Below are 27,385 nucleotides of genomic sequence, written 5' to 3' on the forward strand. Positions count from 1 at the left end.
GGCAAAGCTGACGAACGCATAGTTGCTATGCGGCAATAACTTTTCTAAATTGAAATGAACAATAACTGAGAGATATTATAGGTGGATCGTTTCGACTAGAGAGTGCCCTATATGTAGTAAATATGTCCGTCTAGAGATGAACAAACTGAAGCGTAGTAGTCGAGCTGCAAGAACTTTGCCTCTGCAGTTTACGAAACAGACAAATAGATATGAGTCAATTCCCAAAAGTCATGTTGATCACGAATGTATACATATTATGAACTATCACATGCTTCCTTCTGCCTGCAACATATATCAGCATATAACTGAGATACACTTACTACAAATTTTCAATAAATCAGAAGCTACAACAACAACATCTAGAACAACAACAGCAGCAACAACAGCAACAATAGCCACATTTAAGTCAGTCAAGTGCAATGCATTTATCAAGCAACACGGCCATCTTATAAGCAAAATAGAACAGCATGAAACGAAAGAAACTAACGGCAAATGCCAAGCAACGGCATTGAAAGATAACAAAAACAAAGAAGGAACGAAACTGAACATAAGTTGTCGCACATTTAATACTCTTTAATTCTCGCTACATTACTATATGATACATCAAATCAATCCTGATCAGAATTTTCCATATAACAAATTATATACTCGCTTGTCGCATTTCAAGTGACTTAGCTAAGTTGTGTGCATCCGGTTAGGGTATATAAAATGTATTATCGATTCCGGTTCAACAGTTGCATCATTTCACTTAGCTGAAAACGTGGTCGAGTGGAGTGGGAAGCGCATTGCAGTTAAATAGACATTTGCATGCAAAAGATATGTCGGAAAAACCAGGACAAACAACGAAACAGAAATTGAATAAAACACAAACACAGAAACACATACATACATACACACATACGTAACAGCGCCTGAGCTGAGCTGAGCAAATGTGATTTACTGCAATCAATTTAAATGCAATGCAATGCAACGAGAGCGAGGAGTGTGAAGGGTTGGCCGCAGGGAAAGGGACAGCGAGTGTGGCAATGACAAACGCGGCAGAAGAGCCCAGCAGAGATGGAGGCAGCGCAACTCCAAGACAAAACGAATATATACAAAGCAAAATATACAAACAAATACACATATGCAGATTTGTATAACTGTATGCCTGGCTATAAGAATGAGAATGGGGCAATGACAACAACAACAACAGCAACAACAACCGACGACGACGACGACAACGACAACGGCGACACCTTCCAAAAGCTGATTTTAAAGACTTTTGCGCAAATTGCCGCAGTCAGCAAATACATCAGCGGCGAAAATAGGCACTCCACAAAGGCGAAAAGGCAAGCGGCGAACAGGCAAAACAAGCAACGACACAAAAAAGAGTCTAAAACGGTACAAGCAGCGACTGAAAACTAGACATCATTATTGATGACAATTGAGTGCGCCAGCGAGCAGCTGGACAGGAGCAAGAGAAAAAGGAGAGAAGAAGAGCGCGCGTGGTAGGTGTGCTGCGAGAGCGAGTGAAGAGGACAGAGAGTGAAGCCCCAGCAATTACGATAATTAACACAGTCAGCGGCGCGGAAAGGCAGCCTCACACCACACCACACACATACATAGCACACTCACTCACTCACACACCCAACGAAACCAACGAAAGAGGCAATAACAATGAGAGAGCGAACGTGTGAGCGAGCGAGCGCATGTCAAATTGTAAATATTGATGACGCTCGCACGTTGACAGGCCAGAGAGCGCACTGACGTGCGAGTGAGACGGGGGGTGCGAGTGATGTGGCAAAGAGCGTATGCTTAGCGCTGATTGGCCCACTCAAAGCACGCCTCTGCTTGTGCGGCAATTCCAATTAGACGGCGGACTGCGCAGCTGCAGCTGTGACGTCATCAAACTTGTTTGTCGACCGACAGAGAGCGAGCGCGCGAGAGTGGGAGAGAGAGAGAACCAACGAGAGCCAGAGCCATTTTAACTGAGCTGCGAGAGCAGTCGCAGCGGCAACGCGCGTTCGCTTTGTTGAATGTGGAACGTTGCACGTTGAGCGCCAGACGCTGTCGCTGTCACAGTCGCAGTCGCAGTCGCCGTACTTGCCGCGTTTTTGCCGACGCGTTTTTTATCGAATGTTTTGTGTGAGACGAAAATTGACGCTAAATCGTAATTGTAACGTTAAATTTTGATTAGTGTTAAAGATGCCGCAACGAACGCCAAGTCCCGTTGCAATGATAGGCACGCGTAGCTGCAGCAGTCCGGCCGTTTCAGAAATTTCCGTGGGCTCGCCCAGCCCTCCGCCACTAACCATGCGTCCACTCAATATCAAACGTCTGCGCCTATTGCACAGCCCCGCAACGCTCCGGAAGGGATCGGGATCGGGATCGGGAGAGGGGTCGGGATCGGGATCAGGAGCGGGAGCGGGCGCAGGTGAGCGCATCAAAAGCTTTTCCATAGCCGATATACTGGGTCAGGCAGATGAGCGTAAATCCGAGGAGCGATTGCAGCCAGCTGCAATAGTGGCGCCACCAGCAACAGTTGTTACTGTCCCCGCACCTGGCTTGCTGCCACATCCCGGCTTGCATCCGTTTCTGCCGCCCGTGCTGCTGCACAGCTATGAGCAGCGCTTGGCCTGGGACTATCAGCGCCAGCTGCAGGAGCACTTCCAGGCACAGCTGCTGCGCCAAATGAGCATGGATCCCGCCATCATACCAATTCCATCCGACGATGGCAGCTCCGATCGCTCGCAGCGCTCCAACAGCAGCAGTAGCAGCAGCATCAACGGCAGCACCGACTGCTGCACGACGCCCAACCAAAGCAAAGAGGACGCAGCAAAGCCCGGCCAGCAACACCAGCACCAGCAGCAGCAGCAACAACAGCAGCAACATCAACAGAAGCAGCAGCAGCAGCAGCAAAAGCAGGCAGCAGGCGCCGATACGCCGCTCGATGCGCTTTTCCAGCTATCGACCAAAAACTTCGATGAGGAGCAGGGTAAGTGCAATGTGCTATATGCAACGTGCAACAATTGGTAGCAACCGCAAGTAAATTACATTTTAATATAAATCGATTTGCTACTGAATCAGCTCTGGCATTCACTTGATCAATTGATGTGCGCTGTACGCATTGGCAGTGCGAGAGTGGGGTATATTGGTTTAGTGTCAATTCATGATTATATCAATCAAAAGTGATTGGAAGTTTGACCGCTTACCATTATTCTTGATCGGTTTTTCAATCATCAATCAATCAATTTCTTAATAAGTTAAATCAATTTGTTCATAAGCTAAAGTCGGGAGCTTAAAGGTTTTCAGGAGCCGCCCTGTATAATATCGAAAAAATCGTGTATTACGTTTATCGCTTATTTCTATTGATATTGATTAAAAATGCGATATTCAAAGACTGAAATATCTATATATAAAACTTCACTTCATTTTGCATACCCCGATTTCACCTGTTCTACTTTTGAATAGCTTATTTGTGAAGTAAATTTGCTGGCTATTTCCCAGTCGTCCAATCGAAAAAGCTCCCTTTCTGCCCAGTGCCATTACGTCTTGATGAGATTCTGCTTAAAGCGTAAAAACAGTAGTGAGGTCAGCGCCAGCGCCGAGGTGGCTAAATCAATTTTATCCATTGCTCGACACGGTTTCGACTCGACTCCGATTTCGTTTTTACCCACCCCCTCCAGGGCCCCCCTGCCCCTTCCTCGACACCTTGATGATTACCACTCTGATCTCTGGTGATGGCTGCGGCACATGCGTATCGTTCGGCAATAATTTGCTTGGCGGCGTTGATTTCTCGTTAAGACCAGGCCAAGAGACAGCAAGTCTTGCAACAGCTACTGAAATTGAATTTACGCGCTGCACGTACTGCCACAAATTGTGGCAGACAGACGGCAAGCGATAGCTACTTATGGCACAGCTACTGGCATTGACTGTTTACGATTATGATTGTGATTATGAGATGCAGAGCTCTTATTTCTCTGCTGTTTCGTTATGCAGTGGGGGATTTCGCAACGAGCTTGGAGCTCGAAGCTTGGAGCTCGGACCTGCGAGTTGAGATGAGTTTTTCCCATGGGCCAAGCCGACCATCCGGCTGGCAATCTTCGCTAATAAGAAGTTGATCAAAAGCGCAACGCGCCGACTCGCCATGAGTCTTGCCTGCTTCCGGCTGCAATTAGGAGGAGTTCTACAAGCCGAATAACCCTCATTGCGACAAAGCTTTAATAAATGAAAATGGAAATGGAAAATGAGGCAGCATAAGAGAGAAAGAAAAAAGAAAGAGAGAGAGCGAGAGAGAGAGAGGGGTAGAGCGAGAGAAAATGGCTGAAAAGTTGTTGCGATTTGGTACAATGAAATTGTCGTTAGGCGCTCGTCAATTAAGAGGCGCAGTTTCATCAAATAAATGTATATATACAAATAAGTATATATATACAAAATAATACTTAATAATGGCCGAGGCACGGGCTGCCAAGACAATTGAAGTGGAGTATGAAGCGGGCGGCCCAGGCCTAGCGGATGCAGCCCTAATTACAATTTAATTACTGCAAAAGGCAAAAACTTTTCCCACTTGACAAAGACGCAGCCAAGTGTGAACCACAACAGCAACATCAGCAACAACAACAACAACAACAACAATAACAAAGAGAAGATCTTCAGTTGTCAGTTGATTTGACAGATAGCAGTGTAAACATTTTACAACATGCGGGCAGTCCCAACAAATTAGTTCAACTAGACGTATACTTAATGTCCCATTTGAAGCTGCTGCCAAAAAGGCCGTGTTAACTACACACATGCAAGAGAAAGAAGATGCAGAAGACCTGGCTGAAGACCTGAAGAAGTGCTTAGCATAAATTCATATAATTGCTAAAGCAAAAAAATGCAAATTGCTTTTTAACGTTAAACATCGTTAGAATAATAGATTTCGTCACGTCAGCGTCAATTGTCAAGTCTTTTCTATCTATCATATATATATTGTATATGTGTATATACACATATATATATGTGTATGTTATATTTGTAGCACATCAAATGCCTAACAATATTTGATTGTGGATAATTGACTTTTGGTCTCTTCTCTCTTTTGACATGTAACTCAAACGAGGCGTTGCCTTGTTTACAGCTCTGCAAGGAGAGTCATTCACACAAACACATTCATATAAATACACAGTAAAAAATTATGCCTATTTTTAATTTAAATTATCTTGAATGAATAAAGAAAAATGTGACATATTTACAAAAAGGAAAATAAAAAGAAACGAAAGACTTTGACTACAAATGATATATAGCAATCGTATATTTTTCAAGTTTTTAGGTTTAGTGAGAGAGAGACCGAGGTGTTCATACAGAATATATATATTTAATGTATTCTGTTATGCCTTTGCTACGGCTATTAAGCATATTAATATCCATCGAAAACTGAGTTCTATCGAGATCCGATTGCTTCTGTAACACGCTTCACAATGCTCAGCATATTCTCAGTCGAATGACATATAAATTTGATTCGTGTGAACCGAAAATCATTGACAGACTAAATTATATATACCACATGTAGGAGTACATATATAGATACATATATACATAGATATTAAAAGAAATTCAATCAATTTTTTGCACTGTGCACCAACGTGACAGCTTAAAATGGCGTGCTATGATTATCGAACGCCCCTCAACTGCCACGCCCATAGACGTATATATATATATATATATATATATATATATACAAACATGATATAATGCACATAGAGAACATGCAGCGATGTCTGCATGGGCATTAGTCAGATAGATATCTGACATATTAGTAGCAATTTGATTTATAATTTCCACTTGCATTATTTGCCCGCATTTCAAAATCGGATAAAGATAGTATTTCTATGTGTACGTTTGTGCATGTGTGTGTGTAATTAATATGGAAATTGTGTGTAGTTTGGATAAGCTAATAAGCAGTTAGTGCAAATCAAATAACAGATAGACTACATTGATAGTAGGAGCAGAGAGCAGTTCCGCTTTGCAATTGTTCAAATCAAACAGCAAACAATCGCTAATTATACCATGTGCCTATATTGAATAATATGATAATTAGCTGCTCGCTTCAAACATCGATAAAGATCTCTAAGAGAGATGCATGCAGAATAGTGCAGGTTCTGTTTACCTTTGACTCAAGGATCACACAATTCTCAACGCAAATCTCTATACAGAATTTTAAGGCTATAGATACTCTCTGCAATATAATTAATCGATTCTTCGATTGGCAAATAGTTTCGGAATAATTATAATCGAATCAGTGACAAAAACACACTTGAGAATCGCAACCTTCGAGTGCAAATGCAAGTTCATGCTATTTAAATGCTTAACGGGAAAAGGTGAGCGCATCACGCGGTATTTTCGCCCATTGAGCAATCATAAACTAGTAGCTGGCAAAAATCAACAGCAATTTCCAAACATAAATCAAGCAAACAAAAAGAAAATCCAATAGACAAAAGAAAAGAAAAAAAAAAACAATTAATTTCGAATGATTAATAGCAGCGCAACGTTTCAACAAAAATTTGTTAATGACATTAAAGCTGGCAACAACAAGATGCAACAACAACAACAGAAATATGGCTATAATAAAAATTACAAAGTAAAAACCGCGAATCGTTTGCGATTGCCTCAATAAAATTAATAAAATGACTTCGGGCGCAAAAAAAAAAAGGGAAAAAAAATGAAAAACAACATTCTTAGAACGTGCGATCAATGGGCGGTGCTTGAGGGCGGCGGCATGGCATGAAAAATTGCTAAAGAAACACATACGAGTGCTCTCTGGCAGATACCCTGTAGAAATGATGTGAGAAGCAGAAAAAAGTATTTTCACTAGAAATACTTGCAGAGAGAATGCTAAAGTAACGAGTAGGCAACAACTATTGACTATACCCTACTGTTGAATATACCCTACTAAATCATATATAAAACAGGGTATGCAAAGTGGGCACATGCCTCGAGGGGCATGGCTAGCAAACAAGTTGACAAGCTGGCGCTCGCATAAATTCACTAATTAACAGTTGCGCCAAATGTCCAAACAGTTAAAAACTTTAAAAAGGAAAAAATCAAAAATTCCAAAATATTTTAGTAAGAATTTTATTTGAGAAAATTCGCGTGTTGTGTGGCCATAAAAGATTTGCATTTCTAGTTGGCCATTAAGAATGCGAGAGAAAAAACTTGCGACTTGCGACTTGCGTGGCAACAGATTCAGTTTTGCTCAGTTTTCTTTTTTGCCATTTGCTTTCACTGCGCGCAACCTGCCCCCGCCGCGGGGATGCATGCCACACACACACAAATGGGTGGTCCGCGCAGAGCCTTTAAGCAAATTGCAGCACACACACACACTCGCACACCGGTCTTATAAAAGGTGTGCAAAAGCAACGCACTGAAGGTGTTACCTGCACGCTTTTGATGAGCACTAATTGAGCTCAAGTTGCATTTTTCTTAGCCGTCAAGATCAAAGCCGGCGAGCCGGCCCAATAAAAGACTCGAGAGACAAGCGAAAATCAGGCATCGACAGTTGCCAGCGAAGAGCAAGCGAAAGAGAGAGAGAGAGCGAGAGAGAATTAGTGTGTGAGAGTGGTAATAACTTTATCAGGACAAACCATATGGGAGGCCCAACTGTTGTCCAGAGAGAAGGAAGCCAAAACAAATGAGTTCGGAGTTCGAGTCGGAGTCCGTTCCATTGCCAGACATATGGGCGGCCCTTGGCGAGTCAGGACCTTGTCAAAGCTCTTAAAAACGCATTCACATTCGCACATTCGCACATTCTCATTCGCATTGGCATTCGCATTCGCATTCGCGTTTATGCCAAACATTAATCAACAGCAGCGGCGGCAGCAGCAGCGGCAGCAACTGCAGACTTGAGCTGCAAATTTTTGGGCATGTGTTTGGCTTTGAGGAACATCAAAAGCCCGCGCCACGCACATAAAAAGCCATTTAAAAACGCATTTTCTGCATTGCCCCAACAGCTGACCCCGCGGCAAGCCATGGCCCAATGCAATTGCAGCCAGCAGTGAGGAGATTGATGTGTTCAGAGACAGCCCAGGCCCGAAAACAGCAAAACAAGCCGGGCAAAGGGGCTGGAAAACGCACTGGAAAAGCTTCGATTGACTGACTGACGAACTGACGGGCTGACGGGCTGACTAGAGCTCGTTATCGCAGGGGCTTGATGGGCGGGGGCATAATGTGGGTCACTTGGCGCCTTGGCATAGAGAAACCAGTTTTCCCGCCAACAAGGTGTGGGCAATTAGCCCACCTCTACGCCAAACAGGTACACTGAGATGCAGATACATCAGAAAGCTAAAGATACGTATAGATACTGCTGAAGAAACAGATGCAGCATGAGATTTAGCATCTGTAAGCATACAGTGCGTACAGCATACAGATACAGATACAGATACAGATACAGATACAGATACAGATACAGATACAGATACAGATACAGATACAGATACAGATACAGATACAGATACAGATACAGATACAGATACAGATACAGATACAGATACAGATACAGATACAGATACAGATACAGATACAGATACAGATACAGATACAGATACAGATACAGATACAGATACAGATACAGATACAGATACAGATACAGATACAGATACAGATACAGATACAGATACAGATACAGATACAGATACAGATACAGATACAGATACAGATACAGATACAGATACAGATACAGATACAGATACAGATACAGATACAGATACAGATACAGATACAGATACAGATACAGATACAGATACAGATACAGATACAGATACAGATACAGATACAGATACAGATACAGATACAGATACAGATACAGATACAGATACAGATACAGATACAGATACAGATACAGATACAGATACAGATACAGATACAGATACAGATACAGATACAGATACAGATACAGATACAGATACAGATACAGATACAGATACAGATACAGATACAGATACAGATACAGATACAGATACAGATACAGATACAGATACAGATACAGATACAGATACAGATACAGATACAGATACAGATACAGATACAGATACAGATACAGATACAGATACAGATACAGATACAGATACAGATACAGATACAGATACAGATACAGATACAGATACAGATACAGATACAGATACAGATACAGATACAGATACAGATACAGATACAGATACAGATACAGATACAGATACAGATACAGATACACATACAGTTGAATCTATATGATACCCTGTAGATTTGGCCCACTGTAATGCTGTCTAGGTCGGGCCACGTCTACTTGGAGCCTTTGATGATAAATGCTGAGAAAGGCAGCATAAATTAAAGCATTCGAATCATTAGCAACGATGCCGAACAAACGAGCGTGTGGAGTGTGGGGAGTGGAGAGCGAAGAGTCGGACGAGCAGTCGAGCGGATGGGCAAATTATTCACAGCTACGGCTGCAGCCCGGGCATTAAGGAGCAGCGAGAGTGAGTGAAGTGCTCCAAAAGGAAGTCGCAGCCAAAAGTGTCCCAGACAAGGTGTTTCTCGTGGCGAGGCCATTCGATGCGCTGGCAGGTGCTTCAGCTGATGGACGGGGCAGCGTTTGATGCAAGATGAATGCGCTTTGTAATGCAAAATTTACAGCTAAGCAGCCGCAATTAGCTGCGCCTGCAGTCGAGCCAACATCAATAACAACTGTCTGTTTATATAAATGGAAAGTGATATCGTTTTCAGTTGATTAGCTCGTAGAGTAGAGGCATCGCTCACAGGGTGGCACTCTGATATGAAATGCAATATTGTTATATGTGCCTGATACCAATGAAGGTAGAGAATGTTTCATTAAAGATTTTATGTTGTTATTTTGAGAAATATTATTTTATGAATATCAATATATTATGTCATATATAAATCGACAACATTAATCCAATTGTTTGACTAATTTTATTGCTTGCATCACTCACATAATCGTTCAGTCAATAAATATATTTTCGAATATATTTGGCCTTCGCTTCCGCCCTCCCATCCCCACCATCTTTCACTTCCTTCCGCCAATTGGCCATCTATGCTACTTCTACACCCCCTTCACCCATGTCGAGTCAAGTCCATGTTCCAATCACATTCAACCCCTTTGACATAACACATAAGTATATAGTCAGCCGGCTGTGCTTGCCCCAACTAATCCAAATGCCATAATAAAAAGCATAACGAATTTCCAACAATTTCGAGCATTCAAAAACGTAAATTGAAAAGAAATTCAGTGATTTGGAAAAGTGCACAAGTTGTTTACAACAGCAGCAACCGACAACCAACAACAACAACAACAACAATTTCAGTTTCAACGACAAACTTCACGCTAAATTCAAAGGAAGCTGTGAAAAATGTTTCTTCCCCGAAATATTCGACACATAAAAACCGAAACAACACACACAAAAGGCGGGCGACGAGCTGTGGAAAGGTATGCGAGTTGTTGTTATTGTTGTTGCTGCTGCTGCTGCTGCTGTTGCCATTGTCAACAAAACATTTAACACCTTCATCCGCCTACAGCAGCCCAAAGGGCGTACGTACATAAATAGCTAGCAGTCACTGTGTATTTGCTTAATCGTTTATAAAAGTGTGAAGAAAATTAATTTGACTATTTGATGCACTGTCGACTGCAGTTGTTGTTGTTGTTGTATTGGCTGTTGCTGTTGCTGTGGCTGCTGCTGGTAAATGACTTGCAGTCGTTGACAAGATTAATTAATCCCCACTGAGCTGTTTGGCTATTTGGCTGTCGCGTTGCCGGGTGGGTGGAGCGGACTATCTAGGGGGGGGTGACGCTGCCCACGACGCGTAGACGTGTTGCGTCTCAGCAAAAATCATTGGCAATAATTGATTTTTTTTTTATTTCATATACCCTGTACCTGAGATAGAGATATACATATATCTATATATCTATGCGCTCACTATATACACCTTCTTGAATCTAGGTTTCCATTCCTCTTAGAACCAATATTTATCTCTATCGTAATATCTAAAGACACCACCATTCGTCTGTCCACTTGTTTGTACATCTAGCTATATCCTATTCTAATCCTTATTTATGTATCATTTCATCACTTTCATTATATTCATTAATTCCTATCTCCCTCCGTTTCAGCACAGGGTATACTTTAGTCACACACTTTGCTTAAGTAGACCCCTACTTCCTTTTTTCACTCGCTTGACTTTCAAGCGCAATTGTTGTGACAAGTCTTGTTATGGCAAACGAAAGGCGTCACATATACATATGCTTATGCGATATGCATACTTCGCCCCCCCTGGCCGAGCCCCTGCACACCCTCGGCACACCCAACTGCCCAGTGCATACCCTCGTATTCAGATGCTTAGTTGAGCTTATGTGTGCAGGCGTCACCTCGTCGGGCTGTTTCATGTTCTACGACTGAACGCAAAGACGAACCGGGCAGCAGTTAAAGCCAGCTCAGGAGGCACGACTCGCGTGCCTTTCAGTGCTTGTGTGTGCTTGTGTGTGAGTGTGAGTATGCACTTTTGACAAGTAATTTAATAAAGCCAGCGACATGACGCGCTTGTTGTTGTTGCTTAAACATGCATCAACATAAGCCAGAACTTGAGCCTCGAGTCTCGATGTGGAAATGGAAGTGGAAGTCAAAGCCGCCGGCTCGATTGCCAATGTCAGTCAGTTAGTCATTCATATATGTTTGTAGGTATATACTCGCATACATATATTTATATAAAGTCAGTCAAAGACCCGAAGAGCGCTCGATTCCAATACTTTTGCTGCTTTTGTTGTTGTTTGATTGTAGCTTGTAATCACAATTAAAGTGTTAAACATAAATGCCAGGGGCCAACTAGCCGAAAAAAAAGCTTCACAAGGGTTTGCCCGAGTGCCACTTAAGTTGGGGTTTAACTCGTGCCTGGGAGTTTATCATTTTAGTGGCATGTCTACGAGCTGGCATGACATGCTAAATAAATTAGTATACAACAAAAATCACAAAAAAATAAAAATAAAAATAAAAAAAAAAATAAAGAAAAAAGCAAAAACAGCTTCATATCAAAATATTGTTTAAGTACAGTAATGTCTCGTTTAGGTAAGAGGATGAAAAACATAGAGTCAAAGAGTAAGCCAAAGACTACATATATTCTCCTTCGATTATATATTCGTATCCAATTCACAAACATCTCTTCTACGTTCCCTGGGAAGTAGAAGCACTGAAGATCACTCTCTGCAGTTGCTTCCACTAGACACTTAATAGACTGGTCAAACAATTAAATTAGAGCAGAGTTACGATCACAGCAAGCATGTTAAAGAGATTCGAACATTACACGACTTTAACAAGCATTTGAATGTCTTGTAAACTGTGACCATAAAACCGAATGAAGTCTCACAGAGAGTGCCTCATTAGGGATAGCCGCTGGTCCGCTATCGAGGCTGACCATCAAAGTGGACGGATTAATTGAGTTTAATGCGCCAATATGCCGAGTGCAGACAAAAAACATGTGTCGCCCCGATATGGATCGGCACTTTTCACTAATCGGTTTGGTGTTAATTTATGGCGTATCTTTATGGCTGAGCCGGGGCGATCGCTTCCGCCTTGTCGGCCATGTTGGAGTCCAATAGCTGGGAGCAGCAACAGCAGCAAGAGTAACGCCAGCTGAAGCTCTTGAGAATCCACTTGAATGCCTCTCGCTAATTACGGCAATTAAAATGCACTAAATATAAGCAACGAATCAATGAGTCGCCTTCAAGTGGCTGCCGGTAGCGCCAGTTGCAGTTGCGGCTGCAGTTGCCCAAGTGCCTCCATTTCAACTCAATTCCGAAATAATTACAAGCAAACAAAAAACAAACCAATTGTCCAAGGCTCTAATTAGATCGAAATTGTCAAGTGTGTGTGTCTGCGAGTGTGCGTCTGCTTAGGGCGGCAATCCTTTTGTGCAGGATCTCATTCAGTTAGATGTCGCCGCTGATTAACTCAAAGTAATGCCGGTACTCCATTAGCCTCTGTCTGCAAGCAACTGCAAGCCCATTGTTAGGCAATGTGAATGAGTCGAGTGGAGTCGACTCAACAGACGAACTGGACGCACTTTCCTTTGCTTCGCTTTTTGCTACTCTTTGGTTAGTCAACAAAAATTAACAAGCATTTTCGACGATTTGTTCAATGCAAGCTGAAGCGAATTGAATATTTTGTATTAATAATATTATCATTATGATTAAATGATCATTGTCATTTCAATTATTATTAGTATTGCATTATCAGCATCAATCATTCTCATTCATATTATAGTTATCGTACTCATAGCCATTATTGTCAATATTATTATGATTATTCTCGTATTGTCAACTATCGATATTTTCCAACAATGTACAAAATGTCGCTCAATTAGATCTCACCGCTGATCAACTCTTAACTAATGCCGGTATTCCATTAGCGCGCTCTCAGTCTGGGCGCAATTGCTGCACATTGTTAGGCAGCGAGTCGAGCAGCAGCAACAACAACAACAACTGCAAGTCATAAACAATTTCAATTGCCGTTGCACATTCGCAACACTCAATTAACGCTTTTCAACAAAGACTCAACAAACTATGCACAACAGCAACAACAGCAGCAGCAACAACAACAGCAACGATAACAATAATAGTAATAATAATAATAATAATAATAATAATGCATTCATCACTTTATGACAGGCACACACAAACTTGGCCTAGACAATAGTGTCAACCATAAAGCGACTGCAAAACTTGGCCGCGTATCTATTAAATTATGCTTAACTATGCGCCTTTGTTGCACTCCAGACACAGATACAATGTATTCCCCATTATGCTTGTATCCAGTATCTCTCGCTGGCCATCAAGCCTTACAATGACCAGGCTACTTGAGACTGAGTCCCATCCAGGCCTCTGCAGCCAGGCAGCTGGCACTGGACACGCGGCATCCAGCTACCATTTAAATTGGACAAGACGGACCATATTCGCCTGAATTTACGATGCTTCATCGAGCATGAAGCCGATATAAAAAGGCATTTCCTAATCCTTAGACTCGATGCAACACAATATCGAGAAATCTACTAAATATGCCCTAACTAATAATATAACTGTATAAATCGAAAAAATATTGAAAGTATTTAAAATATTTGGAGAATATAATCTATAATAAATATAAGGTTGAGTAGAAAGTGATGTTAGAATACTACTGCAGGTCGTGCTTGACCCGAATGCTAGATCGACATAGCTCATCAAGAATACATCTACTTTATCAGCCCTGCTACGCCTCTTTCTGTATTTCGAAAAAGCATTTTAGCCCCAATTTTACATTTTTAATTATTTGTAATCATTTACTGCTTAATACAAAAAGTAATAATATTAAACAAAAAAATAATAACAAAAAAAAAATAAATAAATAAAAAGATTAAGAGATAAAGATTGAGAGATATTATATATGTATATAAATCCAATTACCGGTAGCTGGAATCCCAATTAACTTGAAAATAAAATTGAGTGAAAATTGCATTACCAAACCCGCTTTGGGCCTATAAATTAAGATATAAAGTTGAAGCGCAACTGGAATTTTTATACCCTGTAATTCAGTTCCTATAACTCAATTCCCAAGCACCTATCAAACGCACTTTCCTATGGCCAATAGCGAACAATTTAAGTCGATTTGCAAACAGTTGGCCAGGTGAAGGCAATTGAATGGCATTTTCGAAGCCAATTGAATTGAGGCACTGCAGTTGCTGCTGCTGCTGCTGTCGTTGCATTGCAGCTGCAAGCGCAGCATTTGTAAATGACAACGAAATTGTCATAAGACATCATTTGCTGCCCAGTTGCGGACGCTCGTTGGCGACTCACGGGGCGCCGGTGAGCGCGGCGTATGCGTAATGCCCCACGGCCACAGGGCAAGACATGGCAGGGCAGGGGCGATGGGAGAGACGAATAAATAAATGCATAAACTGCGCAATTTATGCGTATTTGGCAGATCAGAGCCTCGGCCGGCAGTCAACGGGGCGTAGATTTAATTAAATAAATTCCAAAGAGCGCGACGCAACATCGACGGCGACGGCGACTGCGACGGTGACTGCGACAGCGTCAGCGACAGAGGCAATGACTGAAAAAAAGTTGTCTCATTTTCATATTCGCGCACACAACTCATGTGCCTGTATAGGTGTGTGAGTGTAGAGTGTAGAGTGTGTGTGAGTGAGTATGTTTCTAGCAATTAAATAAATCTGCTTGTTGTTTGCTGCAGCTGCAACACCAACAACAACAACAACACCAACGACAGCATTTATTGTTTTTCAGCCGCATTTTGTTTTTTGCCTGCCTCAACAAGCATTGCAATTACACACGCAAAAGGCGCGACACGCCCACCGCTCGCGCGCTATTCCATGTGCCATGTACCATACACACACACAGACACACCAACAATTTTGCTTCTTAGCCAAATATATCAACGGCTTAACAATTGGCTCAGACATGTCGTCAGGTGGCCAACGCCTTCTTCCAACACCTCGGCGCTCTCTCTCTCTCTCTCAACTCACTCCTCTCTCTCTCTCTCTATCTCTCATTCTCTCTGCACGCATTTTGATACTTTAATTTATGGCTTTCGACCAAGCTTGCCATAACTGTAACTAGTTCCACGCGCGTTTCACATGCAACTCGCAAAAAGTCGCTGCCAATGTCGAGCTCGGAGTGCGAATGGGAACTTGTTACCAAGCAACATGCATGCATATATTATATATACATATATTACTGTACTTTTAGTTAGCATAAAGACAGTCGCTAACGGACACGATATATCTTATCTGGCAACGATCATTCATTTATCTATCAAGCAAATGAATGATTCTGGCAGATAAAGTAGATACATATATATAGATACATACTCATATTTTATATATTTAAATTGTTATAATCGCATGTTGCCAAGTGCTGATCATGATCTATATGTATATGTAGATAGATATAGCATAGATAAAATATCAAGTCTATACCTTCAGCTTCTAAAAATATAATTAAGATATTAAAAATAATTTTATTTTTTCACCAACTAAAAAAAAAAAATGCGACTAAGAAGTCGATTTAAGTCGATCAAATTAAACTCCATCTCTCTTCCTCTCTCTCTCTCTCTCTCTCTCTCTCTCAATCGCTTGTCCGTCGCACGTCGATTAGTTTTATGGCGCCCACTAAAACGGCAAGCTACGAGCCCAACTCCATAAGTAATACAATCGATTGGCTGCTTATCTGGCTGGGCAATATCGATAAACATAAATAAGATAATATTGTCGACGATCCACGACTTAACCAACTGGGCTCAGCCAAAGAAATGGGCAGAGGGGGGAGCTCTGCTGGCCAACGCCTTTTTGCCAACTGGCAGTCAACATGCAGGCGCACATAAAAACTCGCAATAATGATAACGATAACGATAACGATGCGCAGCGGTTGTTTTACAAGAAAATTATGTGTTATTAGCACACGCACACACACACACGCACACGCACTCGCATATACACACTTGTTTTATAGCCAGACATTTGGTCGTCCTGCTGCGGCGTTATAAAATTGCCAGCTTTATCACAGCAGCGATTGCTGACCTGAGCTCAGGCTCAAAATTAACTTCTCTTTTTTCTTTCGATTTTGTTTTTGCTGTTTTTTGAATTGTGAGTTCTGCTCGTGCCGGCGCATTAACGGAAATTTATCATAAATTCCAATACCCTTGCCTACTAATGGGCGTTGATTAGCTAATTTGCTGCGCTCGTTTCATTTTCCACTCGATGTCGGAAAGTCATTTCAAATACTTTATGCCTGCTGCTGCTGCTGCTTGGCTGCTGCTCGGCTGCTGCTCGGCTGCTGCTCGGCTGCTGCTCGGGTGCTATAGCTGCTGCCTGACTGCAGATCAAGCTGATCATCTCAGTCGATCTTCATGATCATGGCTCGATCAAAATCTACTTCTACATATTATATACACGTTTGCCGCAGCTCCGCAGCTTGCCCGGCGGCATGTTTACTTTGATCTCACGCATCGCACCAAAAAAGATATCAGAAAATAAAACAAGGTTAATCTAGTAGAGAGTGCATGGCTAGTAGATGCCCTGGGATTGGTACTATGCAGAATCTAGCTCAGTTTAAAAATTTTGAAAATCCACTGAAACTATGAGTATAAGAAAAGATTGATTCAATCGTGAGTGCATGACTATCAGATACTCTGGTTTTGAATTCAAGTATACAATAGAGACATGTTAGACATTACGGTATTATGTATTTGAAATACCAAAATTACTGTTTGACAACCTGACTATATATTCTTTGCATAAAAAATATTTAAAGAAATTCGTCTCTTTAGAGCAACGCCATCTAATCAATATACCCCTTTTAACACATTCCGAATTGTACAGAGTATTCAAAATCTAACTTTGGCCAAACTAATTCGATTTGCCCACCGACCTCGGCCTTTGATGAACGTCGCTCTTATAGCTCATTCACACCACAGCCACGACTAAGCATAAAATAATGAATGAAATCAAAACCAAATGCAAACCAGATTCAAATTCAAACTGAAAGATGAAATTTGAAATCAAATTAAATGCCGTTTTGGCTGTGCGTTAAGTGGATCTGGTTATAGCTAAGGATCGACTGCCGATTTGCATAGCATTTGCGTGTTCCAATCCAATTTTTTTATGTTTTTGCTTTTTGGCACGCATGCAACATGTTTCCCCTATATATACCCCCTCTCCTTTCTATCTCCCTCTTACTCTTTCTCCCTTTGCCTCTCTGACTCACTCTCCCCGCTTAACAATGAGAAGATTAATTTATGTTATTAAGTCGGCAGTGCGCTCTTTGATCTTGGCTTCCACTCTAAGGTGTAAGGTGGGCAAGTCAATGCGGTGGCAAAGCCGTCACCCGAAGCCAGGCAGCAGCAGCACAATAAGCAGACCGTATGACTGAGCTAAGCCCAACTGGTAGATACCCTATAAAAGAATTGGGCAAATTATTGAATGAAAATCCATCACACGATGCTAGCCCTAAAAGCTGTTCGAATATTGCTACAGAAATAGTTTTATAGATCGATCATTATCGATATGCACAGCGGAGAATGTCTATATTAGATTAAGCCTATCTATTTACGTAATTTGTTCATTCCAAATTTCTGTTAACGGTGCATATACATTTATAGACAGATCGGTTTAAATATTGCATTATTCTTATTTTCCTTCTTCCTGTTGCATATTAACTGCAATTCAATATACCCTTTAGACTCCATCTGAGCATAAAGTCGAATCGATGTGAATCGAAGATCGTCCAAGATCTAGATGGAATGTTAGCTATCCGGCTACCTGCAGTTCCAGCTGCGCTGTCAACTGAGCCGGGGTTAGAGCCTCTCTAGTGCGACCACAAAAACTCATATAGATTTAGAGGGAGAATGAAAGAAAGAGAGCTAAGGAGAGAGTGATAGAGAGAGACAGTCAGAGTGAATGGCCAAACGGTCCTGGCTAAAGCAAGTCGGCGATTCATTAATTTGTAATTTATGACAGCTTGTCATAATATCAACGCTTTGTCTTCCACTGACTCTCTCACTCTTAGTCTTCGTCTTCTTTATTGTAATACAAATTGAGTGAATGCTCATTAAGCAACAGAGCTAAGTTAACAAAGTTTATTGAACAATGTCTCTGGGCCATGTTAGCGGTGGTTAATTCAACAACGCATCATCATCGTCTGCCTGTCCCTCTCCCTCCCCTCTCTCTCTCTTTCTCTTTCTCTTTCTCTTGCTCTCGCTCTGTAGATCGAATCATTCATCTATGGATCGTCTACAACGGCCCGGGGGCCATTGTTGTTGGCTTTATGCTGTTGTCAACGCTTTTTGTTGTGCCACCAATAAAAAGTCGGCCTCTTTCATCTGGCGGCCAGTTCAAAGTCCCAGCGAACTTCTAACTCAATTAGTGTGTAGTTTTTTAAACGGTTTTGATTACAAGCATCTTATTTCTTCCTCTTCATCGTCTACTCTGTGAGCTGCAAGCTACATAACTACATAGTAGCCATAGCCCATACATATATACATATACATGAACGTGCACATGCTACTTATAAAGACATTAAGCCAACTAACATCGGTCCGGCCCAGTTCAGCCTCCGTTTGGCCTACATGGGGCATTGAGCATTGAGCCGAGCAGCTGAGCACAGAGGAAGGTCACTCAATCAGTGCCCAGGACAAGTCAAGGCAGTGCAGAGCTGGGGAGCTGGGGAGCTGGGAGGCTGGGAGGCAAGATCGCGCAACGAGCATTCTTCCAAACGCGCCGCGCTTTGATCGCATTTTAATGATGATGACCATTGTTAGCTGATGTTAGCGATTGCACATCCAGATTTTCACTTAACAATGCCGCCACACTGCTCTCGCTGCCCTCACAGCCTGCCTCACTTCCCACTCCCCGCTCCCCAGGACTCCCTATGCAGAGCCGTAAAAGCCGTGCAAACATAAAAATGATGTAGCACGGGCAACGGCAGTGGCTGCTGTCCAATGTTGCCAAGTGCCGCCAAGTGCACCAACACTCGCTCCACAAGGGGAGTCTGATCTCCCCCCTCCTCTACCTCTACCCCCTTTTGGAGAATCTTTTCTGCAGCCAAATTGCAACGCTACATAATTTTTATTATTTCTGCTCTGGACCAAACGTTGCTCGCACTGTGGCACGAAAATTATATAAACAGTTCATAATCAGCTTTTATTATTACATGTTATTACATCTAAAGCAGTGGGTAGACGGCGCTGAAAACTATTAAATTTGGATATGCATCGATTTAGACTACTATATATAAGACTAGCCCAGAATTAGAGCTCATATCCTGTTTGTTCATCTTCCAAACTATCTCAACTTATTTCGATTTCATTCAGCATTAATTTCATAAATTTAACTAGATTTAATGTTGAGTTAAACATGGTTATAATAATAAAACACCCAAAGCTTATTAGGAAAACTCTCTTTAAAATATTCTTTCAGTTCTAGTTAGAAACCTCATTTCCTACTTCTTTCCTTAGACTTTCGTTAATTGATAATTAAATTATTATTGTTCTGCAATCCTTTTCCGATACTCTCGACAGCTAAGATCAAGCAAATGGACTCTATTCTAGATTTCCCCAGTTTGAATCTAGCCAATGCCAATTCGCACTCATTTATTGATTTCGACCCACTGTCTGAGCGAATCGTGCGACTGCAGCCAAATGCGCCTCGGGTTGTAAGCGTCATGCGGACCATGGAAGTCCAAGTTAAGGTCGTCTTCGTCGCCGTCGCCGTCGCCGTCGTCGTCATCGTCGTCGTCTTCCATCGTCCATCGTCGATCGTCCGTCGTCTGACTGACTTCATTGCTCTTTACGTAACGTTAAACATAAGTATATGTTGGCCGAGCGCCATCTCGTTTAATCTACCTTTTAAAGGGCGTGGCCATAGTATTTTATATATGCTGATCAAAGAGCGCCGACGCTTTGTGCCTGCACCGACACGAAGCTAAACCGAAGACCAAGACGAAGCCGCAGACGAAGACGTCGCATATTTGTTGTTTCTTTTGGGTATTTTTTCCTCTTCAAGCTCTGCTCCCAGCATCGCATCCGCAGAGTGGGAGCAGTGTGTGGTCGTCTGTCCCATGGTCCATGGTCCAATGGCTGCGACTTGGGCAATAGCTTTACGTATTCATTATTGAATTAAGGATGACCACGTTTTCGGCGCTTCGTTTGGCTGCGTTGGAGTTGGACTTGGAGTTGCAATTGATTTGCCAGCCATTAAAATCAATCAAAATATCAAAAAAGAAAGAAAAAACATGAGAGAAGAATAACATACACACACATGTATAAACTTGTAATTATATATTGTGCTTGTATGTGAAAGCAGTTTCTGTTGCTTGATGAATTGCTGGCGCTCGCTTCTTCCTCCTCTTTCATTTTGGGAGGCGGCCCATCAATAATGAAGGAACATGGCATGCTAACGGTTTGTTTGATATACCCGTTCATGTCCATGCCCATACCCTAGCAGGATGCAGAAAGAAAGAAAAGAAAGTCACTCGACAATATGAAGAAATTAAGCCAACTCTGCAGCTCTGCAGCCCCGATGAGGCACTTGATTACAGGCCCCGCGGCCCATTGACATGTTCTCTGGCAGCCGAAATTGCCAGCAATCGAACAATTATATTGAACATGTTTATGTTTACAAGATGTAAAGACTCGGCAATCAAAATAGCTGCGGGCAAACATGTCCCCGAGAACGTTCGACAAGCAAGGGCCGGCAGTAGAAAGCTCCAAAGAACAGCGCACAGAACCAACTCCACGGCGAAAGCCATGTCAGCAGTCAATATGCAAAGCAGCTAATGGAAACTCTGCGGGTAGAACGATCCAACAGTTGGAGAATGCAACTCTAATTGCAGTTATCTAGAATTCCATCCACAGGTCAATAAAAAAAAAAATGTTCTCTAAGTGAAGCCAAGCAAATGGAAGCAGGAATCGCACCTTCTTAACTCACATTTACAGCACTTTTTTTTCAAGCAAATCATTACAGTAAGTAGACTTCCGTAATGCCTAAACCACTATTTGTTTAATTTGTTAGTTGACCAATTGGCAAAAGTAGCAAATTCAGATTGCAGACTCATGGCCTGCTCGAGAATTGGGTCTCGTTTGGTATTTAGTTCAAGCTAGTTACCTTGACGTCCTCTCCAGTAGTTCACCTCCTCCTCCACCTCCTGCTACCCATCGACTACCACGAAGTTGTATAAGAGCGTGTAAACAAGCAGCCAACGATGACAGTTACAGACCCCACGAGTTGAATGCGAGCCTCAAAGCCCGAAGACCAAATGAAAATACCGAAATTTATAACTTTCTCGTTATGGAGCGTTGCGTTTAAGGTTTATTTATAAATACATACATAAATACATACATATATTTTTCGTTTTTTATTTTTTAATTTTTACCTTTGCCTCACATCGACTCTCTCAGCGACTCTCTTTTGTTTGGCGGCTAAATTTGTCTCATCTTCTTATATTAATTTGTGTGTTATTGTATTTCGGCTCTTTGGTAGCAACAACAAGAGCAACAATAACAACAGCCATAGTGGCTGTGGCTGTGGCTGTGGCTGTGGCCATAACAAAGGTAGCCAAAAGGTATCGAGTTTTATAACCTGCTCGAACTCATCAATTTCGTTGCTAACAACACGCAGACACGCCAAAAGTGAGAAAAGGTATGCAGCACGGCCTGCCATTCGACTGAATCATCATCAGCAGCAGCAGCAGCAGCTAACTCTGCCCCCTCTCTCTCTCTCTCTCTCTCTCTCTCAGACTTATATGATCTGAGATTTTGTGGTTAAGTTACGTTTATATACCCTGTAAGCAGCTTTAAGGTGATTGCATTTTGGGTTCGGCTGAGGATTATTTCAAAGCGAGGCAAAAGTTTTGAGAGGGAAATGAAAAGAGATTTGAATACAATATTTATATATTTTGTATCTATTATTTTTATACTTACTTCCCATTTCAATCAACTCTTCAACAATTCGTTATTCATATTAAGAATGTTTTTAAAATAAATGTTTAATAAATGTTTAATTTGATCAGATCTTCTACGATTTCTAGGGCATATAGCTAGTCCAGCACTCCCTATTTTTGTTCACTGGAATTGCGACTGCGCTGCGAACGTCATAAGTAAATTTCTTTGCGTTGTTTCGGGAGATTTCAAAAAGCCATTTAGAATAAATTAACGTGGACCTACCGCTAAAACTGATCGTCGATGGACTCAGGCCGAGTTCCGTTTGCCTTTGTCTCATTCCATCACTCTCTATCTCTCTCCTTCTCTCTCTCTCTCTCTCTCTCTGCTAGTCCCGCACTCCCGCTGCCTCTAACCCTTCGTGAGTGCGTCGCATTAATCTGATCCCTCATCAGCGTGGCCCCAAACAGGATTAAAATTAGTTTTTGATTACGCTTTCGAGCTTCTGGACAACGCAATTTGTGGCTGACTGGGAATTGGTGCTTGGTGTTTGGTGCTTGGGGCTTGGGGCTCTGTTCTGCATCGGGGGCCAGGGGCGTATAATTAGCGCTTTTAGCCAAACTCTGTCGCTGCGACTCAACGCGGCTCTTTTGCATCCCATTCGAAGGTCGACGGTTTGTCATAATTTCAGCCGCGTTTGTCGGCGAAACTTATAAAGCTATTGGCAGCTATTTAGCCGGGCTAAGAAGAAGACAAGCTGCCCGAATTCCTGTTGCTCATAAATCCTCACAAGCGGCTTCTAATTGAGTCTTCCGTAGCCGACACACACACACGCACATTCTCTCACACAGTCGGGCAACAAATTCCTCGAGTCATGCGGGATTCGAACCTTGCAGCTCATCTTACAGTCTCTCGCGCTCCTCCACACATTTGATGAGCGTGTGAAAGAGCACCTTGTGCCATGTGAAAGCAAAACACTTTTCCTAGCCCCGATAAAGATCTTAGGTAGCACTTCAATGCTCCTCGAGGCTTTTAGCTGCGGCTTAGCTGGCGGCCTGATTGCAGCCAGATTTGATCTCGATGCCTGATTGATCTGTAGCTGGCTTTAATTGAAACGTTTTTCTCTGCTCTCGATTCTTAATTAACATAATAGCCGCCTGTCCGGCTGCGCGCCTCTGCGCGGCTCTTCATTTTCCCCCTTTTAACACTCTTGCGAGATCAGCTCAGCTGCTGCCCGACCTGTGCCTGCACAGTGTGCTCTGCCTTTAATGAATTGCCTTCAATTTGTTGGCGCGCACGTCGCAGCTACTTAATTTAACTAATTACCGCCAACGCCTAATGGCCAATGCTTGATCGACACGATAAGGCACGAAGCAGACATACTATAGAGTTGTATAAACACATACATATACATATATGCATATATACATGACAATACAGCGATTGTCAGTTGGCGCAGCGAAAATAGAGCTGAGCCAAACTAGCTGAACCAAGCCCTTCTTCCTTCCTCCTACATAATGCCACATTATACTCTACTTTTGGCATTGCATATTAAATAATAAGGTTTTTGTGCTACAAATATAATTTTGACAAGTTTGCAAAGATTGTTTTCCTTCATCTCTTAGGTAGTAAATGTAATTAGTAGTATTTATTAGTATATAGTATTATGTAGTAAATAGTAGTAGTAATTGCGGAACTATTAGATAATAGTATATAGTACTACCATTAAATGTAAGTCTGAAATTACCTTTAAATAGCTTTAGCAATATCTCACTGTGATTTAACACCTCTATATAGTACACACTCTACATCTATTCTCAGTAAGTGTATATAAGATTCGTCAAACTTATTTAAATGAGCTCGTGCTTGTTTAGTTTGTTTTCTCAATTAGCTACGCTGGGCAGTTGACATAACTTATGCTTATTTTGGAACGAACAACAGCAGCAAGAGTCTAGTCTGTTCCTTCCTCTCTGTCCCATTCTCCCACCCTCTCTCTCTCTCTCTCTCCCACTCTCTCTGTCACTTGGCTGTCTTTCTGATTAGTTATGCTGATGACATTGTTTGTTCGGTTCATGCCACACCCACTCCCACTCCCGCCCACACACACTCATAATTCATTTGGCCAATTTGAGCAGCGAATGTGTGACTTGAAGCACGACTTGGTCATAATTAATAAAGCGCAACAAATGGCCAACACACACTCTCATACACATAGACACGCGCACCCAAATTTAAATGTAAGTGCAGCCGCGAAAACACTCTAATGAGGGGCGTGGCCTACTGCCAGCTTTGGCAGCAGGAGGCGTACTTCATTGGCCAAAAGTTTAATTGGCAACTAGCGGTAATGCCTGCTTCTCCGTCGGATTTTTACATTTTTTGGCCAAAACTTGATTGATTGGTATACAGAGTGCATTTATTGAATAATAGGCGATAGACGATAGACGACCACACACAATCTGTCTCTCTCTCTCCCTCTGTCTCTCTACCTCGGTCTCTCTGTTTTTAATTAAAAATGTAACCATCGATAGTTTGCTTTACGCCAGAGAAACATAACTATATATACTCCAACCTTGATATTGAGGGCGATCTCTTATATATCTGTCCGCTTAAACTTTTCCTGACTGAATAATATCTTGCATAAGATACACTCTTTATTTGAGCTTTCATATATTATACAATATAGTTTTCCCCCTTGCTACCCTATCTCCTGCTTTAATACTAATCTACTGATGTACTTCATGCATATTCCTCAACCTTAACAGATCAAGTAAGTTAAGTTTATCATATCGTGACTCGGAAAATACGAAGCACTTCTTACACGACTCTCCATACATAATATAGTATTATGTACGTATGTTTATCAAGGTAAATGCTAATGCGCGTGCTTCCTTCAGCCGGCAGCGCTACTCGTAAAGGGCGTGTTGGCCCGACCGACCGACCGACCGACCGACCAACAGACCGAGCGATTGACCGAGCAGTCTAGATAACTGAACTTGACGATAAACACATCACAAGGGTGTCAAAATGGCTTTGGGTTAACTCAGCAGCAACCCTTAACTCCTCGCGTACTCAATTGTTAATTGCTCGTCGCGTTGTTTAACAACAATTTGAGCCAAGCAGCTGCCATTGCCAAAAAGACGGAGCAGCGCCATTTCCGTTCATTCCAATGCGTTCATTCGTCAGGCCGATGTCTGGGGCACAATTTATGCATTAATAAAGGCCCACGGCAACATTTCATCCAGATACGTGGGTCAATAAATAAACAAAGCTTAAATGTGATGCCCAGGCAGGCATTCATCTATTAGCTTTAAACATGCTAACAAAACAAATCCGAAACGCGAAACGCTTAAGAAAACAATAATAAAGGAAATCAACTATAAAATAGAAGAGCTGAGTAAGAAGAAGAAGAAAAGTATCGAGTGAATCGGGTAATAAAAACTTGATGATCGGGCCACATCAAGCAAACGCAAGCTATATACACATTTATAGATATAAAACAAAGAAGCTACAAATTCCACGCCCTTTTTATGAGACGGGGGGAGGGGTACAGGGTACAGGGGTATTCTATTATGAATTCGATTTCGCTTTGAAATTGTTTTAACTAGACTTGAATTGAAAGTGGAACAAGAGTCTATAAATAATGGTGAGATAGATAAAACTTAATAGAGGCACTCAAACTTTAAATAGTTTATTTCGCTTGAAAACCTTTTTTCTGGGTTTTGTATTGCCCATAATAAGAGGTCGGTCTGTATATCTCCCGTCATAATTTATGATACATTTCACACTTTACAGATCCCGCCACGCTGAGCATCTTTGCGACCAGATCCAACCCGAAAAAGAAGCGCAAATCTCGCACCGCATTTACGAACCAACAGATCTTCGAGCTGGAGAAACGTTTCCTCTACCAGAAGTATCTCTCGCCCGCGGATCGAGACGAGATCGCCGCCGGCTTGGGTCTGTCCAATGCGCAGGTGAGTATATTGAAATTATGATCATAAAGATTGGGATACACTCAGAGAAAGCCCAAAACATTGTGTGAGAAATTGTGGTTGACAATACAAGAAATTAAATACATTTAGAGAAATCAAAAGCCAAAAACTAAAAGTAAAAAAAAGTAAAAAGAAAAATAAACATTTTTGGGAAACTCCATCTAATTATGACATTCTCTCTATAAACAGTATGAATACATTTGGTAGAAAAATGAGTAAATTTTCAAAATACACAAAATTTCGTCTTTCCATTATAGGGTAGTAATTGACTTGCCTCGACTTTCTCTGAGTGTATTTGACTCTTCCGCTTTATTTAAATGATTCTCTCTGTGCACTTAGGTTATCACCTGGTTCCAAAATCGACGCGCCAAACTGAAACGCGACATGGAGGAGCTGAAAAAGGACGTGCAGAGCGTGAAACAATTGTCAGCGAACAAAAGCTTTTTAGAGAATGTTAATGACTTGAGTATTTTAAAGACCCGACCAGTCAGCAGATCGCCCGCCCCCGCATCATCCCCATCAAAGCACTAGCGGCGCTGGCAGCAGCAGCAGCACCACCAACAGCCGGGATAAGGAGGAGCTGCGCATGCTCAAGATGATGACCCTGATGCGCTACTCTGATGGGAAGCTGCTCTACCCCCAGCCGGAGTTACGTTAGATGAAGATTAGCTCAATTTGTAAATTGCTAAAAAGAGAAACACACACTCGCACAAACACACACACACACGCACACATGCACGCGACTTCTAATTTGCCAAAAAAATTAATATATGAAAAACAATTTTCTTTTTAATGATTTTCCTAATTATAGAGTATTAAATTTCGTATTAGTTGCTTGTGATTCGTGTCTATGTAAACATAATTGATAAGTGTATCTATATTAAAGAGTGTGCATAGAGATGTATTTACTGTGTTAACCCATTTGTATTTCATAAGTTTTGCAATTTAAAATAAATGTTAGTTCTAGAATCATATCGA

The 27,385-nt window shown here is 41.8% G+C and overlaps 1 protein-coding gene across 1 annotated transcript; it reads left to right on the forward strand.

Moving 5' to 3' along the window:
* The first annotated feature begins 1,996 nt into the window (after positions 1 to 1,996).
* Positions 1,997 to 27,385, forward strand: LOC6575473 (homeobox protein Hmx). Its single transcript, XM_002001446.4, has 4 exons — positions 1,997 to 2,974; positions 26,211 to 26,389; positions 26,747 to 26,832; positions 26,885 to 27,385. Exons 1-4 carry the CDS (start codon positions 2,185 to 2,187, stop codon positions 27,063 to 27,065), a joined length of 1,236 nt encoding a protein of 411 aa, XP_002001482.1. The 5' UTR covers positions 1,997 to 2,184; the 3' UTR covers positions 27,066 to 27,385.

This window comes from Drosophila mojavensis, unplaced genomic scaffold (genome assembly GCF_018153725.1).
Source record: "Drosophila mojavensis isolate 15081-1352.22 unplaced genomic scaffold, ASM1815372v1 contig_231, whole genome shotgun sequence".
In the NCBI taxonomy this organism is placed as follows: Eukaryota; Metazoa; Arthropoda; class Insecta; order Diptera; family Drosophilidae; genus Drosophila; species Drosophila mojavensis.

Bases quoted from the DNA above. Each gene is read 5' to 3' on its own strand.
- LOC6575473 (XM_002001446.4), top strand. From the start codon at position 2,185: ATGCCGCAACGAACGCCAAGTCCCGTTGCAATGATAGGCACGCGTAGC. The intron at 2,975-26,210 runs GTAAGTGCAATG...CACACTTTACAG, and splicing joins AAACTTCGATGAGGAGCAGG to ATCCCGCCACGCTGAGCATC. The intron at 26,390-26,746 runs GTGAGTATATTG...CTGTGCACTTAG, and splicing joins TGGGTCTGTCCAATGCGCAG to GTTATCACCTGGTTCCAAAA.